The sequence below is a fragment of the Artibeus jamaicensis genome, unplaced genomic scaffold, assembly GCF_021234435.1.
Source record: "Artibeus jamaicensis isolate MK-2021 breed Jamaican fruit bat unplaced genomic scaffold, CSHL_Jam_final scaffold_537, whole genome shotgun sequence".
In the NCBI taxonomy this organism is placed as follows: Eukaryota; Metazoa; Chordata; class Mammalia; order Chiroptera; family Phyllostomidae; genus Artibeus; species Artibeus jamaicensis.
In genome coordinates this window covers 12,849,412-12,870,347 of record NW_026522047.1, presented here as the reverse complement: position 1 = coordinate 12,870,347, position 20,936 = coordinate 12,849,412, and the positions used below count along the sequence as shown (strand labels likewise).

At 39.2% G+C, this 20,936-nt stretch overlaps 1 protein-coding gene across 4 annotated transcripts in view; it reads left to right on the top strand.

Moving 5' to 3' along the window:
• SLC7A11 (solute carrier family 7 member 11) overlaps positions 1–20,936 on the top strand; it is a 75,428-nt gene that overhangs the window by 23,341 nt on the left and 31,151 nt on the right. For all 4 annotated transcript variants that reach the window (XM_053658706.1, XM_037126168.2, XM_053658707.1 and 1 more), the window contains exon 6: positions 5,375–5,419. In XM_053658706.1, coding sequence (XP_053514681.1) covers positions 5,375–5,419 — 45 coding nt within the window. The remainder of the gene's footprint in view (positions 1–5,374; positions 5,420–20,936) is intronic.

Genomic DNA, 20,936 nt, shown 5'->3' with positions numbered 1-20,936 from the left:
TATTTGTACATCCCTGATTATTTCCTAGCCATTGTGTGTAAGCATTAGTCTCGAATCCCTCAGTATTTTGAAGCCTTTTAAAAGTTTTTGCCCAAAGCACAGTGTGTTGCTGGGCAGAGAAGAGAACGGAGTTGTGATCACAGGGTTCGCAGCAGAATCAGCCCCTCTGTGACTGTTCAGCCTGGATTGCGACTCTGGAGCCCTGGGGCATCTGCCAGCTGCCGGGAAGGTCCCCGGGAGAGACCGGAGTGAAGTGGGGAGGGGGCAGAAGCTTTCGGCTCGAGCCAAGGGTGGGAGCCGGGCAATATTCAATCGGGAGTGTGGACTGTGGAGATTGTCACCAGGGAGACTTGCTTAATTCTACTGAAAGAACTTTCTTGTGCTTTTGAGCGCCATGCCTCTGTTCCCACGGAATATTAAAGCAGTCTGCTGTGTCTCTCCTCGCAGTGCCAGCTCCTGGATATTCCGGTCGCCTGCTTTATGTGGAGCAAGTCCCCACTCTTGTAGGCTGTTGCGGACTGATAGATTTCTTTATGGATAAAGGCTCTTTCCACTGCGAATTATCTTATTACCTTACTGTTTAGTCTTGTCGATATTGAACTCAAAATGTTAGTCTTGTTAAACTGATTTAAAAAGAGAATGTGGGTGAGACAAACAACCTTGAGTCAACATTTCATGAAGTGGGCAGTTCTCACGGGCCCACAGGACTGCCCACTGGGGCAGAAGGCAAGAAATTTTTATTGAAGAAAGGATGAGAAACAAGGAAAAGAGGAAATAGAAAATGAATAGGCAGCAAGGAAATAACATAGAGCCCAGAGTTGTCTTGGTTTGGGGGAACGGAGTAGCTCCATGCTGGTCCCCAAAATTTATCTCGATGCTCTTTATAGGGTAAATGGGGTTTATATGAACTTTTATTTACACACTTACTCATAGAATCCCATGTTGACTCCCTATTTTACAGAACAGGAAACTGTTAGTCTTCTTATATTCTTAGGGTTCGATCATAATCCTGAAAGTTAAGGCCAGGATTCTGAGCGAGGTGTTAGCTGACACAAGGGGCCTGTGTAGGAGACAGGCAGGTAGCTATGTTTTGATACCAGGCTGCTGAGCTACCTCAGCACCGCTTCCGTGGATGGGTAGAAATGGCCTGGTTGCTAATCCATGGTCATCGGTCTTAGAAAAATGAAGCTGTGTTTGGAAGAGGTGGTCCGTCGGCTTGGAGTTCCTGAGGGAAAGTTCCTATCGGGATGTAATTGGAGCAAGAGGGAGAGACTAAAAGAGCTCACAGGGAGAGAGGGGCTCAGTCACTTTCTAAGTGCAGTCCTGCCTCTCTGACCTCTCTGTGACTTTCATGATGAATTCAGGAGACTGGGGCAGTGTAAATGAGCCTGTGGTATCTCTGCTGCCACCCTGGCAGTGCCCGATGAAGAGAAAACCGCGGAAGGCGTGGAAGCAGGCCAGAGTAGCCACTGCCATCAGTCCCGAACCACCGCGGGTGCCAGTCGAAGCCTCGGGACCCTGGCTGTCCCAGCGGTCTCACTCAGCCCCTGCAACCCCCTCCCAGTCACCTCCCTCAGGGTTGCATAGGACCAAGGCTCTGCCAAACCCTGGATGTGAATACAGTGAGATTTTGGCTGTGAGGAGTGCAGAACCTTTTTAGAATGATAAAAACCCCTTCCCAGAAACATGATTGGGAGAAAGGAATCATTAACCCACCAGGTCACAGAGTAGGGTCAGAACAAGTTTTATATTCTTGCCAATGTCTGTATGCAGAGAAATCTGCCTGTTCCCTCTGTGGCCCAGGGGAGCACCACCAATTTCAGCCCCATACCTGAGCCAAAGCTGAATATTGGTGGTTGGGAATTTAAAAAACAAAACAAAACTGTGTGATAGAAAATAGGCTTTAGTGTCTTTTTTCTCCCTTTTAAATTCCATCCTCAGTGGATTTGGTCTTTCTAAGGCACCTGCTGGGATTATTTTGTACCATTGTGTCAAATCTAATCTAAGAATACGCTTCTGTTTAAAATAATTCACACAGTTGGGTACTGGGATGCATCGTCAGCGCCTTGTATATACAACCGTGGAAAAGCTGAACAGTAGGTCTTGTGCACATTCTCAGGAGACCCAGAGGAGCTGGGAAGCAGAGAGAATGCTCTGAATTCATTGCTGGAGGCGAGGGGAGCATAAAGGTGTATTTCCCACCGGGTGCGAGTGTTTGGAACAAAATAAGAAGCTTTCCCCTTCTCCCCCCCACCTGCCCCAAGCCTTTTCCTTTTCTCTATTCTCTGGAGCTATGGCAAATATTTGAATTGTGTTCTTTTTTTTTTTCATAAATATGTCCTTTCTTGCTTAACATTGTTGGAAAATATGCTTCTAAAGCAAGTGTTAAGAAGGAACTGCTTATTTTTGACATGAGAAGCCAGGAAATATTTTTAGGTTTGTGTGCCTTTTTTTGTTTGTTTGTTTTGCTTTTTGCATTTTCTTTGGGTACTTCCCATTGCCTCAGGCTTAAAACAAACACATCCAGTCCCTCAGAGTGCACGTTCTAGATATAAGTATTGATTTCGGCTTGCGTTCCTGATATAACTACAACCTTGATTTTTAGAAACCTACACTCTGGTCATTAGAAAATATAAACTCACTACCCCCACCTGAAAAAAAAAAAGGAAAATATTTTTAGCTACTAATTTTTAAAATAAATTTTATAACTACTGTTTTTTCAGCGATTTACATTTCTACTTACAATACATCTTTAAAATATTTGATACTTTAGCCTTGTTAAAAGATAAATTGATAAACATAACCATTTAAGAGTGTATTTGAGCAAAATATCAGTTCCAGTTGGGCAGCATCCCGGCTTGTAGATAGAAAGGAGCTCTGAGGAGAGGTATAGAATGAAAGATTTTCATAGGCTGAAGAAAGTGGAAACAGGAAGTTATCATACTGAAAGATTTTCATAGGCTGAAGAAAGTGGAAACAGGAAGTTATACTGGATTAAAAGCAGATTAGTGATTGCAGGTTTACTTTTCTGTCCGTCAGGCGGGTGACCCAAGTAGTTCTTGTCAGATGATCCTGATTGCGTGGTTTCAGATTCCATTTCTGGGAGAGCTGAAACCTTCATTAAGTCTTGGTTTGGGGACATGAGGCTTAGCATAAGCAACTCCATTTTGAGCCTTGTGTCTTTTTGGAACAACCATGAACATCAACTACCTACTTGTTAATTCAGATGAGGTTTTTTTACAGAGATGGAATATGACAGGTTTTCTCATTGTTGTTTTAAGTCACAAGAAAGCTTAAGTGTATTGAAGGCTCATGGGATAACATTGTAGCCATTTGGTTTTAGACTGTGGAGAATTCGGACTTACAGACCCATTTGTGAACCTATGTAATTGGTATTTTACCATCTATGGAACACTAAGAAAACAGAAGTCTATTGAAAATGTCATTTTTTTTATTTTGTGGAAATTTCCCAAGCCTATGAAATAAAGAAGTAGAAAGGCCTTGGTCTTGATATGTTTAGGCTTTGCCATTGTGAGTCCTTAGTTTTCCTGCCCTCACTATCCAGCGATCTAAGCAGGTATATTTGAGTATGGCGTCCACCTCAGTCCTTCTTCCTGGAACCCTGAGAGAGAGCTACAGTGCTTCGAGGGGTGCCCAGCAGTTCCTTTAGGTTGGAAGAAGAAGTCGAAGATGCAGTAGACATTCCCAAATAGCAAAAGTAGGTCACAAAGTGAAGAAAAGGACCCTGAATTTCTCTAGGACATAACTTTAGGGTTAGTGTCTGCAGTCCTATAGAACTTGAAAGTGTAATGTTGTGTGCCCAGAATGCTTCTTGTCAGGTAATAGACCCAGAAAAGTGTTCAGGACTTGGGAAATACTCAGAAAGTTCTTCTCTCAGTTATCAACCAATGGTGTAATGACTCACAGTGTGCCTAAAATTAGCTGCCTAAATATACAAGGAAGAAAAGCAGCAACCGCAGAGCCTTGTGACCTGATAGGATGCACACTGGAAAATAGTGAATTGAAAGGGAGAAGTACGAACTGAGAATTTATCTTTCATCCCATTTTCTGTTCCTACCTGCCCTCTGTTTATATCTAGAAAGCTGGTTCCCTAAAACTGAGTGATGCTATTGTCATACTTCTATTGCCCTACAAGTTTTGATGGGCTTGTCACCACTACTGGAATCTGGACTCTCAGAAGCCAGAGGTCGTGTGGACTGAGATTCTGTTCTCACTCGCTGGGCCGCAGTTTAGAGTGCTCAGGTGTTACTCATAGCCCTGCGCACGGCGCCTCGCCACAGCCGTGCTCATGTGCTCTGCTCAGTCTGGGACGTGCTGACACCAATTCGCCAGGGTAAATGTTAAGCAGCTTTGAGGGCTCAGCCAATGCCTCCTCTAGGACACCCTCCCTGGCCTGCCACTCTCGGGGAGACATCACCCGTCTCCCATGGTGCCCTGCGTGTGCTGCGGCATTGTCTCCTAGGTGTGTCACGCTGTCTTGTGGACCACTCTATAAACCATGTGCTCCCTGAGGACAGAGACCGTGGGTTTTACACTTTCGTTTTCTTGGTGACTGACACGATAGTCTCATCTTTTCCTTGGGTTGAATGGGGGTGTGCAAAGAATGGTAGAAAATAGTTAGTGGATGAGATTCATCTACCCTATGACCCAGAGATCATATTCTGAGCACATAACCAAGAGAAATGAGTGCATGGTGCCCAGAAGGACATGTAGAAGCATATTTATAGGACCTATATTCAGAGTCACCATGAATTAGATCAAATACAAATGGGCCTCAACATAGACCATACAGTGTTACATTTGTGGGTTGAAAAGCAACAATGGAAAATAATGAACCGCATGGATGAAACTCACAAACACAAAGGCCATCAAAAGAGCCAGACACAAAAGAATGAACATAATGTAATAGTTACACAAGCAATATCAGTCTATTGTAATGAAACATTTAGTCCATGGCGATGAAGGAGAGTGGCGGCCTTTGCAGGAGACCAGGGGACGCGGGCAGTGACGGGGGCCGTCCCTGGGGACGGGCGTGTTCTATCTCTTGGTCTTGCTGTTGGTGACACAGGTGTATAAATGTATAAAAATTCTTCATCAGACATTGAGGGTTATGTAATTCGTTATTAGTTTGTTGTAGTTCTATAAAAATGTAAAATTAAAAAGTAACTCCATTATTATGGTTTAGTAGGAAAATGATTTGTGGGAGCATTTGGTTGTAGAAAATTTTCATCTTACTCTAAGCATTTATAAAGTTTTCATAATTCTCAGGTTGATTTTAAATATTTAAAATTTGAAACTTTGAAATATGATCATAAAATATATGAATGATTATAACTTATTTATGTCTCTTTAGGTTTTATCTCAACTTTGTTACTGAGGAAGTAGAAAATCCTGAAAAGTAAGTAGCCATATTTGCTCTGAAATGTTTATGAGGAATAAATGTAAGGTTATAGAGTTGAAAAAGAGATTTAACAGAGAACTGAGTGTGGGCTAGTCAACTTAATAATTATCATCGTTGTCATTCTCTTCAGTGGGTAACATTTATTTGATTTTATCATGAATTAGATATCAATAACTTTATTGTATATTCTATATTCAATAATAAACTTATAACCTAGAGGTATAAAAGAATAAAGTTGTATTTTAGGCAACCTATTATTTTAAATTTATATACAATTTAACATGGACTTAACAGAACCTTAGTTTCCCACATTCATAATACCAATGTTTCAATAGATACAAATACCAAAGAACAATGATGTATTAATTCAATTTTTTATTGCAAAAATTTTCTCTCATCTCCAAAATGTGAGAATAATAGCACCTACTTCACTGAGTTGAAGAAATGAGTTAATATGTATAAAGTACTTAGATTAGTGTCTGCCAGTTTTTTATTCTCTGCTCATGGTTACTATTATTATATCCTTATTTTGGGAACAATGTAAATGTTACTCATATAAGAGTGTTTTCTATACTTCAATTCCTAAGCAATTCTTTGAAAGAGATACGGGAAATTATTTTAGCCCATGTTGAAGCTTCTAAACTTTTGGTACTAAATTTGAATATGCATTTTACGATCTTTCCTATGTTTGTGCACAGATTTCATTGGATTTCTATATAGAGAGAAAATAAACTTGTATTTTAAAGGAGAAACAAGATATAGGAGTTTTATAATAATTTAAAAGTAACTATTGACACTGATGTAGACTGAGATCATTATCACTGGTTATGTTGGGTGATATATTTTCATTTGCTGGAAATCATGATTATCTACAAACTTCATTAAATATTTCTAGAATACTTTTAATTTGATATCATATTTCAAGGTCTTAAACTAAGGCACTTCTCAGGAGAGATTAAATAAGAATATCTGGATTTTAGGTCAAGATAATGAGTAACTGTTAAAACTTAAGTTGAAAAAAGACACATCTGATACCTTTCTTTTTTCATACTACATATTCAAATAGTTAGTTCTTTTGCATGGGAGATTTTGTGTAAGACTTACCCAACACATTTATTTTCTCAAAATCAGAATACGAGAAATCCACAAAATCCCCTCGGTGGAAGCTAATGATTAAATCTGTACCAATGTATTTATCAACCAAAGAAATTCAGGATTTTGAGCAATTTATGCAATGTATTAATTTTAAAAATAACAATGCTCTGCAACGTTGACAATCAGTGCAGGTCTTTCAAAAATAAATCTTATTTTTTTTAAATGCAAAGAATGCTTTGGGAAATATTTATGGTTGAATATAGAGAACAGATGGTAAAATTATGTGGACCTAGGCCAGGTGTGTAATTTGTACTATTCTGTAGGTAGACAGAGCTCCAAAATACCTTTCGTTACAAGGGAGAATGATCATAATTTCATCTCTTGTGTGACGTGCCAAGATGAATGTGTTTCCCGATCCGTCACGGGTGCAAGTGTTCAGGTGCGCGGCGATGTGCAGCTTCCTGGCAGCTGGTGAAATGAATCATCAGCTGCAGGTACAACACCCGTTAGTATCCTCCTCCCCGAGGCAATCCATTTTTTCCTAAAGCTGTGATTGAATAGAAAAAGCACTCATTAATTTTGATCAGTGGAAGTGCGATATAAAATACATAGCATGTAGAATAGGGTTTCAAAATTACAATTGGCAACTCTTTATATATAATTTAATTTCGGTGCAAACCTTTCAGATTACCTAACATTACTCGATGGAATAATTTCTGAACTTCTGCTGCAAGCATGACTTATGGAGAAGTTCTGTAAATGTTACAGCAAGTGAGAGAGAAACTGGGAGATTAATAGAATCAAAATATACTGGTTTGTGACTTCTTTCTTCTGTTAAGTCTCACCTACTCTTAAAAGCTTGTAAAGCACTAATCTCAAAATTCAAGGCAAAAATTCTACTCTGTTTCCATTTATAATATTAAAAAATGTTCCCATGATCTTCCTTCCAGTGTTTTCTTCTCTAAGAGCAGTTTGGATATATGAGTGTAGCAATACTGTGAGATGCATTTAATATTTTATGTGAAAACACAGTAATTATCATTGAAATGTTGTGATAATAGAAAAGTATTGCATTTCCTAATTCTCTATAGCATGGTGACTGGCTCCACAAATGAATATATTAAGTAGGAAGAGTATTTTGTGGAGCATGAAAATCCAAAGCTTGGATCACATGGTGTTAGAATCCTAAGGAATACCTGAATTTTAAAATGGCATTCCCCCTCTCCCCAGTGAAGTGTGTGTAGTAATGATTGCTAAGGGGTATATTTGCTTTTAAATATCTAAATGTTTTTATTTGCAAGTCTAATAGGTTTTGCCTATGAGATTACTTTTATGGCGACTGCAATCTATCATTGTTCAAAAAGTTACACAGTGCAAAGAACATATCATTGAGATGTATAATGTTTGTAATCCTGCTCTCAGATTGATAAATCATGTCTTGTGTTGATGAAAGCCAAGAAACGAATTGCTTGACTTTGACCTTGGGAGGCTGAGATTAGTCTGTTTGCCTGTTAGACTTATTTCAGTGTTCTTCTCACTTCATTTATTCCTTCTGTTCTAAAGAGTTGGAAATAGTAGACTTGCTGGAAGTCAGTAAAGCTTGATATCATCAGTCATTTTTGAAGAGCAGGCTATCAACATGCTCTGAATAATCAACTTTAATAGGAGGTTTAAATAATCGGAGTGTCATGTTTAATTAATACTGTGCCTGCTGCCAATTTATATTAATTGATGCCTGAAAGTCATCACACCTTGTACCAATGATAATTTGAAAGAAGAGAAACTTGGACTGGGGAAAGGGCCCCAAGACCTTGAAGGCAGTGCGAAGGACCAGACTGGACCAGACTGTTCATAAATGGTCCACAGTCACATTTCTCATTCAGTTCAGATGTTGCGTAAATACTTAGTATGTGTGTTTTTAACCCTTATTGACATATGTGAAGCTAGCTAGAGTCAAGGTGTTTATTAATAACATTATATTTTTGGAAGGCTTATTGCTTGTAGGACACAGACAACTGTTCACCTGATCAAAAACATAGCAAAACAACACAATTTAAAGATCTTGCCCAAATGTGCTGTATTAATGATGAATGACAGAACCATCAACGGCTGGTTTGAAGTCTTTAAACTTGCATTTTGGCATTTTAAGGTTGCAGTTTGTTAATGAGACAAGTCTTCCTCTTTATGTTTTGTAGCTTTCTAACTTAGCAGTTTCTACAAAACAGCATAGAAGGTCTCAACTATATATGTGCAAATTATAGCAACATGATATCTTGTGATTTTTTAATCAGAAATTAATATTATCTACAGTATAAGGAAACTTCCTAAGTTCCTTTTACAAATAAATACTGTATGTTTTTAGGGTATGCAAAGTAATTGTCACAGAACATTGCCTCACTGTAAATAAATGTATACAGAAAAATCTAGATTATTAAGTAAAATTAATGTGTAAATGAATTGCCAAATGAACCTCTTGAAAATGTTGTCTCCTAATGAGGTTGATTTTTTAAATTAAACTTGTACCCAAGTTTACAAAGATTTGTTTGGCAAAATGGGGCATCTTTTTTATTGTGGACAATAAGGCATTGTTAGAATTACTTAATACATGACTGTGCTTCTCTTCAGTTGTTAGAATGATTGATACCTGAGTCCAACTGATTGTATTTGGTGCATTTGTTTGTGGAAACATACATAAAAAGTTTTGCAAATTCATTTTTAAATGTGTTTCATGATAGGAGTATAATTATACTGGTTGAGCCACTGAGGCAGGCTAAAGGCCAGCGTTTGGCCACTTGTCCCAGAGAATAGATGGCTGTCCATTCAGAGAACAAGGTCATCTCGCCACTCACCCTTGCCTTTGCTCAGTCTAAAAATTTCTCACTAATGGAGCATGTGGTTGATGTACCCTGGGATCAAAATTCTTGCATTTCTCAGCTTCACATATGCATAAAAAATACATTTGGCTCAAACAGTTTGTTCAAAGAAGGCTAACGTGTCAGATAAGTGGTGCAGAAATTATAGGGTTTTATTATAATATTTTATCAGGCTATAATCAAAGAAGACACGTATTAATCCTTCAAGTGCTTTGTGAAAGCCATTTAGATTCTTATTCTTTTTTTTTAATTTTAAGGATTCTAACCCCATTTTGAGATAAAAATTTGAAGGTCAGTTCTTCTAACTGTTCTACATCCTTTCATATTAGTTGTTTCTCAGTTTTAATTTTAATATCATTGAAGTTTATATTCTGAGTATAGACTCATGGACTCATGCTTTAGGAGTGATGAGAGTGAGTGATTTAATTTTACCCTGTGTTCCTGCTCCCTTTCATTACCCATGAAGTACTCAACATACTTCAGAATGAGAGGGGACCTTGGATGCCATCTAATGTAGTTTCTCACCACATGCATGGATCTCCTCTATAACATCTTTGAATGGATAGAATCCGTGCAAAATAAAGGGAGAGACTGACTGTGACTTCCTTGAACTAGGTGACCAGTGTTTTCACTTACACGTGTTGATGAGCAACCTACTTGTCTCTGTGACCATTTCAGGCTTGGGGAAATTTTAAGCTGGGTGTCATGAGTAGGGTGGGCCAAATGTCATGACTGTAATGGGGACAACGCAAGTGAGAGAGCAAGTGATGCATGCCAGAGATGATAGAGTTCGCATCCTCTTTTTTTTTTTTTTTAAGATTTTATTCATTTATTTTTAGAGAGGGGGGAAGGGAGGAAGAAAGAGAGAGGGAGAGAAACATCAATGGGTCGGTTGTCTCTCATGCAGCCCCCACTGGGGACCACAACCCAGGCATGTCCCCCAACTGGGAACTGAGCCGGCGACCCTTTGTTTTGCAGTCTGGTGCTCAATCCACTGAGCCACACTAGTCAGGGCAGAGTTAGCATCCTCTTATCTGCAAGGGCATACCTTCTACAATCAGAAGTAATATCAGCCATTAGTAGGTCTCCTGCTTTTGAGTTTATACTTCTAGTAACTCCCCTCATGCATATTCTCATTTATGCAAATCAGCCATCCTTCTCTTTGCCTGGATTTATAAGTTAATGGTTGTACCCAATAGATGACTCGTAAATTATTTCTTGCTTGGAGAAAAACTTCTTTGACCACTAATCTCTGGTCTGTGGCCTGCCGCTTGGCATTCAGTGAGATCGGTGTTGCCTTAAGATTCTCGCAAAAATGAAATAATATCCCATGTTGTATTTTATAGGCAGAGACAAGATGTATCCAGCCCATTATATTTTCACTGCCATGCACTGAAAAAATTTAGTAGTTTTGTTCTAGTCATATTAAAACAATGATTAGGTTTATTAATCTATTCAGGAAAATGAGCAACTCTTCAGCTTATTTAGATAAGCGCTAAAACTGTATTACTAATGTAAACATCTAAAGTGAACCAAGTGAAGTCGAGACCTTCCAGAAAAGAAGAATTTCCGTTCCTTTTATGAACTGTAAAAACATTTACTTTCTGAGTCTTTGAAAATAGCACTGGTTCAGGAAATCAAAATTTGAATCCTGTCTCCTTTTAACTAGCTCTTTGACCTTGGATAGACCTCTAAATTGCTTCTGGATCTTTTAAATAGAGTGTAAGAATCCCTATACGATAATTCTCTTGAGATTATGAGGATAAAATATGTGAAATTCAAAATGTTAATGACTCGACAAGTGATGTAAAAGCACTATCTGCAACCAAAATGTATATCCTCAAGGACAGGAATGTTTCATAAGCTTTGGAAAAAATTAGAGGATTAGTATAATTGTTTTATGAGCGTGGGAGCCTTTTTTACACACAGGACCTATAAATCAGCTTGAAAAGTCATTCTGCATCATCAGCAAATTTTTGATTATTGGTAGTTAAATGTTCAGAAGATGATGAAAACTGCTTTTTATTTATCTCTAACCTCTCTCAGGTGGTAGTATGCTCATGCATCATAATCATAATGAATTCTTGGCAGATTTTTTTCCTTCTGTACCAAGTATTTATGTGCTCACACCCCAAGCTTTCATCCCCACACTGTTGGCTGATGGTGCCGGTATAATGGACAGACTATTTCTATTTGTGATGCAGTTGTCTATTTCTAGATTCACTATCTTACCAAGAAACTTCTTTATGAACTCTGACAAACAAGGTCTTGATCTGAGTGGTTGGTGTCATGTATTTAAATTGTGATTTTTATTTCTAAAAAAGAGCCTACTGAGTTGATACAAAATAGGAGAACACAAGTTGTTAATTTACCCCCCAAACTGTAACAGTTTAAAATTTAGAGACATTGTCATATCCTTTGCTGTCTATCCCTGAGAGTGACCGTGACAATAGACTGTCAGGGAGGAAGGAGAAATGGCATCAGGAAAGGCCAAGAGGACAGACATTTGGAGAAAGTGAGACGCAAGATGCCTACAAAAAGCTTTACATGGTGGGCAGCCTCCCAGGATCAAAAAATGCCTGCTGATAAAATCACGGATTACAACCATAAAAATCGTGGTTCTTATGAATTTTTGCTAAATCAAAAATGCATAGTCTGTATTAAAACTATAAGCAATACTTTCCAATCTGACTACTAGATGGGTTACGGGATAGCATGCCAGGTTATTTTTAATAATATGATGTATTATTTTCATTCTTTAGTTGAGAAAGTTGAAGTTTGTAGGAATGAATAACGTTCATGGCTTTGTAGTTAGTCCATGAGAACACTAGGATTAAACTCCGTGTTTGGCGTGATGCATGGACTATCTGTCTGGCTCCAAAGCTCGTACTCTCTCCAACTTGCTGGTTGGTCTCTTTGGGAGGCAAAGCAGAAGTGATCCATGGGTGTGCAAGGTGGTGTAATGGCTGATTAAGGAAGTAACTTTGCTAGAGAAGAGGAAGTTGGAAGAAGAGTAGACCTTGGAAGTGTAGAACAGAGAAGTGAAGGCATCTCAGACAGGGAAGCGTGCACATGAAGCCGTGGACTGTTGGGTGGCTCCAGGGAATGGTGCATAGACTGCTGCAGCTAAAGCAAAGGACTGTGAAGAGTAGAAGACAGGATGGCACTAAGGTGTGGATATTGGAATACATTGGTCCTTCATCTCCTTTACAAGAGTTTTGGACCTAACCTATTGGCCAATGGGGATGGGTGTGGGGAGGGTATGTTGCAAGTGTTTAGTGTCTATGAAGCAATGATCAAGGAAGCTGAATGTGATGTCAGGTTCAGTGGATTTTTTTTTGTTACACATACACAGTAAAGAGAATTATAGTCTAAAAAGTTACATTTCAATCTTTTATATGTTGATTTTTAAAAAGATTTTATTTATTTTTAGAGAGAAAGGAAAGGAAGGCGGAGGAAAGGAAGAGAAACATCAATGCATGGTTGCCTCTCCCACTCCCCCGCCACTAGGGACGTGGCCTGCAACTCAGGCATGTACCCTGACTGGGAATCAAACCGGCGACCTTTTGGTTTGCAGGCTGGCACTCAATTCACTGAGCCACATCAGCCAGGGCTATATGTTTATTTTTAATGACAGCAAATGTCATTGAGAAGTTCATTGCCTTCTAAAGTTGAGCCATCGCTAGAATCAAACGAGGGACAAATCATGTGGCAGAGAGTTCTGGCAAATAGACCACACTGTCCCAGCCCACCCACAGGTGTGCACTGCAGTGCTCAGAGAAGAGGCGTGACTGAACATGGTGTTCACACGCCCCCTTAAAAAATGTAAACTTGCCTTGTTTTTGATGAAAAGGACGCTATCATTTATTATCCTCCATGCCAATGGAAAGAGCAAATTATATCAAATTAAATGAGAAGAGAGTTCATTTTAGGAGAAAGTGTCAACAAAAGGGAATTTGGTTAGGCACTGGAATTCTCAAAGTATAAATAAAAGGGATTATTATTTAGCCACAATTCTTTAGATATGCTGGTTGAAAAAATGCAGCAGACCATTGTCTAAGTTTGCTTCCAGTTCTAGAACATTATGGTTCTACTTTTAGGCTTGCGAATAACTAGGAACCAATATGTGGAAGCATGTACCACACCACAGGTCTATGCCGTTGGGGTCAGGTACTAGTCAGATAAACACCCAGTTAGATTTTAAGATCAGATAGAAATTGTAAGTCAGAGTGTAGAAGTATTTCAAACAAGATGCTTTAAAGAGCTGGCTTTGAAACATTTTGTATTCTAGGGGAAGGGTAGGTGAAGGACGAGAGGGGAAGAGCCGTACCAGTGCAGGACAAGAGTCGTCTCTTGCAGGACAACTGCTGCCTGGGAGGCAGCTGGCTCTGCCAGGTGCAGTGAGACCCCCGCTGGTGTTGTGAAAAGAGCTCTGAACAAGTGACCACATTCTAGTCCTGCTTCTGGAAATACTCAACTTTGTGACCTTAGCTACATCCGCAATCCCCTCACTGCCTCTGATTTCTCCGCTACAAAAAAGATCCAGTGGAATACCAAATTCTGAGTTTCCTTCCCACTCGAGTGTGAGCTATAGTCCTTGTAGAGAACACACAAGTACCTGCTTTGAGAGCAGAGGATGTTATTTTGGGAGCGTGGCCAAGGAATAGAAAATTAGGCAGGACATCTGTCCCAGGAGGAAAAAGAATCACACACATAGACACACAGAAGGGATTCTGTGGCTGATTTCTAGACCTCATGAGGACTGGGAGATTAGATAGGACTAAAGTTTTTTGAGTTATTTTGGAAATGGGAAGGAGTTAGATTGGACACTTGGAGGAAGAGAGCTGCCAGACTGGCACCCCAGTGCTTGGGAACTGAATTATTTGGTCTGAAGATCTAGGGTTAGATCCAAGCTGCAGGACCTAATCCAGTCGGGTCGCCTTCGGTACAGGGTCTTCTATAGGCAGAGCGTGCGGGGAAGAATCTAGATGTTACTGTACTTCTTAGGGTTAGTCAGTGATGCGTACGATGGTAAATCCTGGACTCTCCTCACTATTTGATCACATACACCTACAGAAGGTGTGAAACGGTGTGCAGCCCTCTGCCGTACAGGAGGGCCACACTAGCCTTTTACTGTGTGTTTGTCTTCCTCAAGAGTCTAGAAATATACACTGAGGGATTTGCCTATGCAGAGAGGTGCTTTCTCCAATAGATCCCCTTCAAGCCTTATACATTTCTGAGAATCTGATTGGGGTTGCGCCATTCATTTATTATTTTATGCTGCCCCCCAGAGGGTGGGGTGCAGGGGGAGACAGAGGAAGAGAGAATGAGTTTTGTAGGAACTTGCAAAAAATGTATATTCCTTTACTCAACTGTTAAGTGGGTTTCCTACTGCTTATTTTGCAGGGTTTCTGTGAGAATTGGAAATAATATATAAATGGATGTGTGTGACAATACCTTGATTATAGTAGACACTTATTTAATGATAGACCATTTAGTTTTTATTAGTGTTATCAAATGCCATGTCATTAGCTCATTTGTAATCTGATAGAGATTATCAGACCAGGATTTGTGAATGTGGGCAAGCTATTTCTTTTCTCCTGCACTGCCTGTAGGGTGAGCTGGAGACCCATTACGATGCGGTGAACACTTTTATTTGGAACACGTTTCCATGGGAAGCAGAAAGGGTCTTGGTCTCAGATGCAGGCATTTCTAGTGTCCGACACTGGAGATTGTTTTTCAAAAATGCATCGTATTTCATTGTTTTCTAAGGAGATAAGCTCATAGCTTTTAACAATCAGATGGTTTTCCCAGCTTATTATTTATTACTGTGCCACCTTCTTATTTTTTCCTTTTCTCATATTCTCTCTCTTTCTCAAAATTTAGATGTGGAACAGAGAGAGACAGCCATCTGTGACAAAGGCTTAACAATATTGAATACTATGAATATCAGTTGGGCATTCAGTGATCAAACACCAAGGCCACTGTTTTATAGTAGGAGTACATTATTATACAGAAAATACTTTATGAAATGAAGTCTATGGCATTGCACTTACAATATAGTAAGTGAAAAATGAAAGCTTATAATATGTAACCAAAATGAGGAGACTAAAAATCGTAATCCGTGATTTTATCAGCAGGCATTTTTGATCCTGGGAGGCTGCCCACCATGTAAAGCTTTTTATAGGCATCTTGTGTCTCACTTTCTCCAAATGTCTGTCCTCTTGGCCTTTCCTGATGCCATTTCTCCTTCCTCCCTGACAATCTACTGTCATGGTCATTCTCTCAGGGATAGACAGCAAAGGATATGACAATGTCTCTAAATTTTAAACTGTTGCAGTTTTATGTGACCTGTGTATAAATAGTTCTCCACACATTTCCCTGCTTCTGTTCACACATTGGCATGGCTGGCCTAGTTTATTAGTCTAATTCACTGCCACAATTAAAAATACAGTGAACTTGACCTTGAGAGAAGAAAACACAAAGGCCTGGGATGTTAGAATTGGAAGTAGCCCTCAATTATCCAGCCTTGTCATTGTAAAGATAAAGAAATTAAAGACACAGAGATGGATTGATTTGTCTATGTTTACAAGTTAAAACCCCAGGTCTTTTCAGCCTTCTTTCCAAGCTGTTGGTGCTGTCGAATACAAACCTGAGAGACATGGATATGGCAAGACTGTAGCCTTGAAATTAGCTGGAGGAAGAATGTAATCACCAGGAGGGACCTGTGTGTCATTAGAGAATAGAATGAAACTGCTTTTAAAAAACGTGCAAAAGCATTAATGTTTGCCTGCATTCAACTTTCTAAAGCTGTTATTCAAACACATAATGGAAGAGGTCCTAGGCTAGCAGAATTAAGCACTTTATTCTAGGCCATTATTGAAGGTCACTGGTTACAAGATTAAAACAGAAACTTTATGATTAGGAAACGCTGAAATGGTAGAATACTATCAGGAAATGGTTGCTTTTTATTTTCTCTAACATCTTTATAGATGTACTGTACTTAAAATAGTTCTGATTCCTCTTTGGGGGGCAATATTTATTCTTTTTGTACTGGTCTTGTCAGGCGAACAAAATATCAGTTCCTATATTCTGGCCTGAGGCAAGCCAAAGAGAAATTAATATAGAAGACATGATTAGCTTAGTTTTGAGTCAGAAAAATGACAAGAGAAACGAGTGAGATAGATAGCAAGAAGAGGTCATGGTTTTAAAATACTGATCTGTAGCTGCCCAGAGTCTGGTGGACAAAAGGTCTAATGTCTTTGAAATGTATGCAGTGTTTGGCTCTTTGATCCTCATAAGCCTTAACACTTGCCAAGCGGAGGTGATCAAGTTGCAGATGCTGGGGGAACGCAACCGCAAACTGAACTCGCTGCTGCCCCCCTCTGGGCCTGGGGGCTGGCTGTCCCTGTGCCAAGCCACAGCCTGAACTCTGAATGGCCGTGGGGAGGAGGCTTCAGTTTGGGTATGGAGGTCCTTTTCAAACCGTCCTGTTTATGATGCTGGCCTGGGAGTAGCGGAGCTGGAGTTTCCTGTTCCCCCAAAGGCGGCACGCATGCTGTGCTTGTTGCTGAGATTTCTGCGGCAACCCCTGAGCCAAATGCCCTCCCCTCTCAGCCCAGGCTCCGGAGCACAGGCCTGGGACCCAGAGGCTCCAATAAGCACACCAAAGCCTGATTATCTTTGTTCTCTAGTTCTAGCAGATACAGCTTGTGTATTCCACTCTTAAATGGCTAGAACACCAATCTCCATCTAGTAGTTCTGGTCAAATGATCCATTCAGTCAGGTGATAGAGAGTAAAAAAAAAAAATTAATGTATTTTGTATCCTAGCAGAAAAAGTCAAAGTAGAACTTTGAATTTAAATATAGTAATTTGATAAGCTAAATATTTAAATTTAATGTCATTTAAATATGATCATGTGTTTTTACATTCTGTATACTACTTTTGTCTTATAAATCTTTCTGCATCCATAGGTCATTTAAATTTCACTCAGATTTTCTGTTTTTTTATTTTTTCCTGATTCCTTTTAATGACCAACTTTTTAACTTATCTGAAATAGATTTCTTTTAGTGTGATTCAATATATTCTCTCAGTTGTCCCCCAAATGTTCCAATATCCCAGCATTTATTGAAAAGTCATATAACCTCTTAGTTTATGATATTTTTTACTTATATAGTTTATAATACATTATAACTGATGACATTTGTCATATTATATATTAAGTTTTTTATGGTTAACTTGTATTTCAAGGTAATCTATTCTGTTGCACTTATCTTTTCTATTGATATATCAGCCAGTTATTATGCATTTTTATAATGAGAAGGTTTAATACTCTTATCTGGGGGAAAGTGGCATTAATTACTACTCTTTTTCGCCATATAAGTCCACATTGAATATAACTTGTATGAAGGCAGTTTCCACTTTTATCTTTTCAGGAAGGGGAAGAAAATCTGTATAGCCCTTTGAAATATAAAGCTCATAGTTTTTAAGTTATTTCGGTTTTATTATCTCATAATGTAATCCGTGTTATATAAATATATGTTCTACATGTATGGCTAAATCCTTTATAGTCCAGAAGTTTCCTTTGAGAACTATGGTTAGTTATTAATTTGGTTTCTTCTTTTTCTCCTTTCAGACTATAAACATAGTAGCTAATTAAAGTAACCTACAAGGTAGCTGCCAATAATATTAAGGTTACTCTTTTCCCGTTTTGGCATTTTTTTTAAAATCCCTAAACTCTACTAATAGAACATATTTTATAATGATTTTCTATTTTTTAGAATATTTCCTAACAAAAATGCCAAAATGTTAATGGAAATATCAATGGAAAAAAGCAAAAATTATGACCCTTATTATTGTTGAAACTGCCCTAGAAGGGGTTAAAGATGAATTAACTTAATTATTATATATGCATCCAACTAGTTCAATTTATATTTCTAAGAAATAACCCTTTACCACATTGGTTATAAACAGGATAATACACACAGTTACTAAGCAACATATTAGAAAGAATAAGAACTTTTCCTTGACATTCCTATTATCTTTGAGCTAAATATTTGTCAGAAAATATTTTAATCATATTTTTAAGTATCTCTTATATGTTTCCTACTCTTCCTACAAAATGAGAAAGGCAATGTTGGATTATTTCATTACTAGCCTTTGTTTTCCCACAGTGGTCCCAATTCACTTGGTGTGTTCTAAATTTGTGTATAAAAATCAACATGAAACATAATCGTGCCCCTCTCTCAAGTCCAGTGGTCATTTAGGAAGCTGGATATTTTGACCAAGAGTGGGAGCTGGCAGCTGTAGTATATTTAGAAGTGATTCTCTCTTGTGCTTCTACCCATCCCTGGTGACATCATTTCTGCTGGGGGCCCATCTCCACTGGCTGTTCCCCCAGACTGAGGGCCGATACTTCCCACGGTCTGACACCCTGCGCGTTTGTGCGACCAACCCCCCGCCGACGGCTGCCCGCCTGTTGTGCTATGTCCCTGTTTTATAGGGAAGTGTTCATGTGTGACTGCTGTGTTTGATATTAAATCTGAGATGAACTTCAGGAGGTTTCATGCTTTTTATTAAAAATGATTTTGGCTAGGGGCTGTGTTATCCTGTTCATAAATCAGCCCTTCTTGGAGATTTAATAATTTACAATTCACATGAGCATTGGGTGGAATAAACATTTCTTTTCTCTGCTAAAGCTGCCTCTTAACTTTGCTTTTTTATTAATTTTTTATTTTTCCCCTTCATTGCTTCGATTTATTTTTTTAAGTCTTCTTTGGGGAGGTTTGTACAGATTTATTTCACGGCTGTGAAAATAATGTAAGAGGAAGAGTCCACATGATAGCTTAGTTGGTGGAAACTTTAAATATGGCGAAGTTTTTCAACTGTTTCTATCACCATTGAAAATGAGCTTTTATTTTAATTTTTTTAAAGTGGTTATCTCTCTGTTTTAGGGAACCATTCTTGTAAGACATGTCCTAGAAGTAAGAGGTTGGTAAAACCAACAAAAAAATAACAGAGGTCAAGGAGCCAGGCAACTTTCAGCGCGCGCACACACACACACACACACACACACACACACACGGTTGCAAGCTCCCTACAGAGCAGTGTTATCCTAGAGGGAGCCAAGTCCTGGGAACCCTTTGAAAAATGTTTGCCCCAGAGAGTTAGAGCAAATACTTGGAGTGTACTTTATAACACTCAGAATGGCCTTACTTTCTTTGTAGGATTTGGTGAGTATGAATACATAAAGACATTTGAAAAGACAGGAGTTAGAAGATTTCTTTTCCTCATTAAAAATAGTAAGGAATGGGAAATACCGGGCTGGGTAGGGTCCTTGGAAAAAGGAGGGAAGGGGCGTCTGGGGCGGGAGCTGCTCTGTGACTACCTGGCAAGACCGAGGTGACCATGTGCGGACCCAGGGGTGACAGGAGAACCGTGTTCCAGGGCGAGGCCTCCGTGTCTTGCTGTGTTTGGATTTTAGACGACAGGAGAGAATAACTTGTTTTTGTCGCAGTTAATATCTTTGTCCCTTGAGAGATAACACTGCCCAGCATAAAGAAGATGTTAGATAACACTGACTAAATAACGAGTGACCGCTATGTAGGGGACTTTGATAGAATACATTTGGCATATCCTCAATAATATGGACTACATAGAATGCATATCCTCAATAATATGGACTACAAATGTCCTCTTGGAATTCAGGTGGAATTTTACAAATTTGTTTGCAGTAAGGTTTTGATAAACCTAAAGGTATAAAATATAGCAACTTATAAAGACAGTCCATGAGTGTCTGTGATAACATGATCCACATGCATGACCTTTGGTGGGACTGACCTGAGCTCCAGACCTCATTTGAGATTCCGAAAGAGTGGACAGACGGCTTATCCCTTAAATGGTCTTCCGTAATGATCCATTTTTTTTTCCAGCCATGCTGACATTTTGACATTGCGGTGATGGAAGGTGATTTAACGTGCTGGTTTCTGGTTGAGGACAGACTCATAATCTTCAGAACACAGGAGAAGGGATTATAAAGTCGGCATCCTAGTCTCTCCTCTGACTGACAGAACAAGGCAATGGCAGAAATTTCTTTAGGATGTTCTGATATATGAGCAAGTGTTCAGCTGACTTTCCAAAGTATTCTGTTCAACCATCTTTATGGGTTCGCTTTATTTGCTGAAGGGCTTGGATAATGAACTTTGAAGTGAATGGACTTTAGATTTCATTAATTCAACACCTTCTTCCAGGGGCGAGGAAGTTTGAGCCCAGGGAGATCCGGCGATCTGTGTCCCCACTAGTGACAAGGGCATGCCTTGACCCAGCAGCCTTCAGAGCGCCGGCCAGAGCATTTTTCAGAATTCTCTGAAATCCGGTGAAAGCAAATATCAATGGCAAAAACCCAGAGATAAGATGTTGCGAAAATACAGTTTACACTTTGGGTAGCGTCTATCATTTTTTCCCAGTTATAAGGTAACAATCGGGTGATGGGGCTTAGGCAGAAAGTGGAGCACAAAGGGAACCAAGCGGTGGGTGGATATCAGGG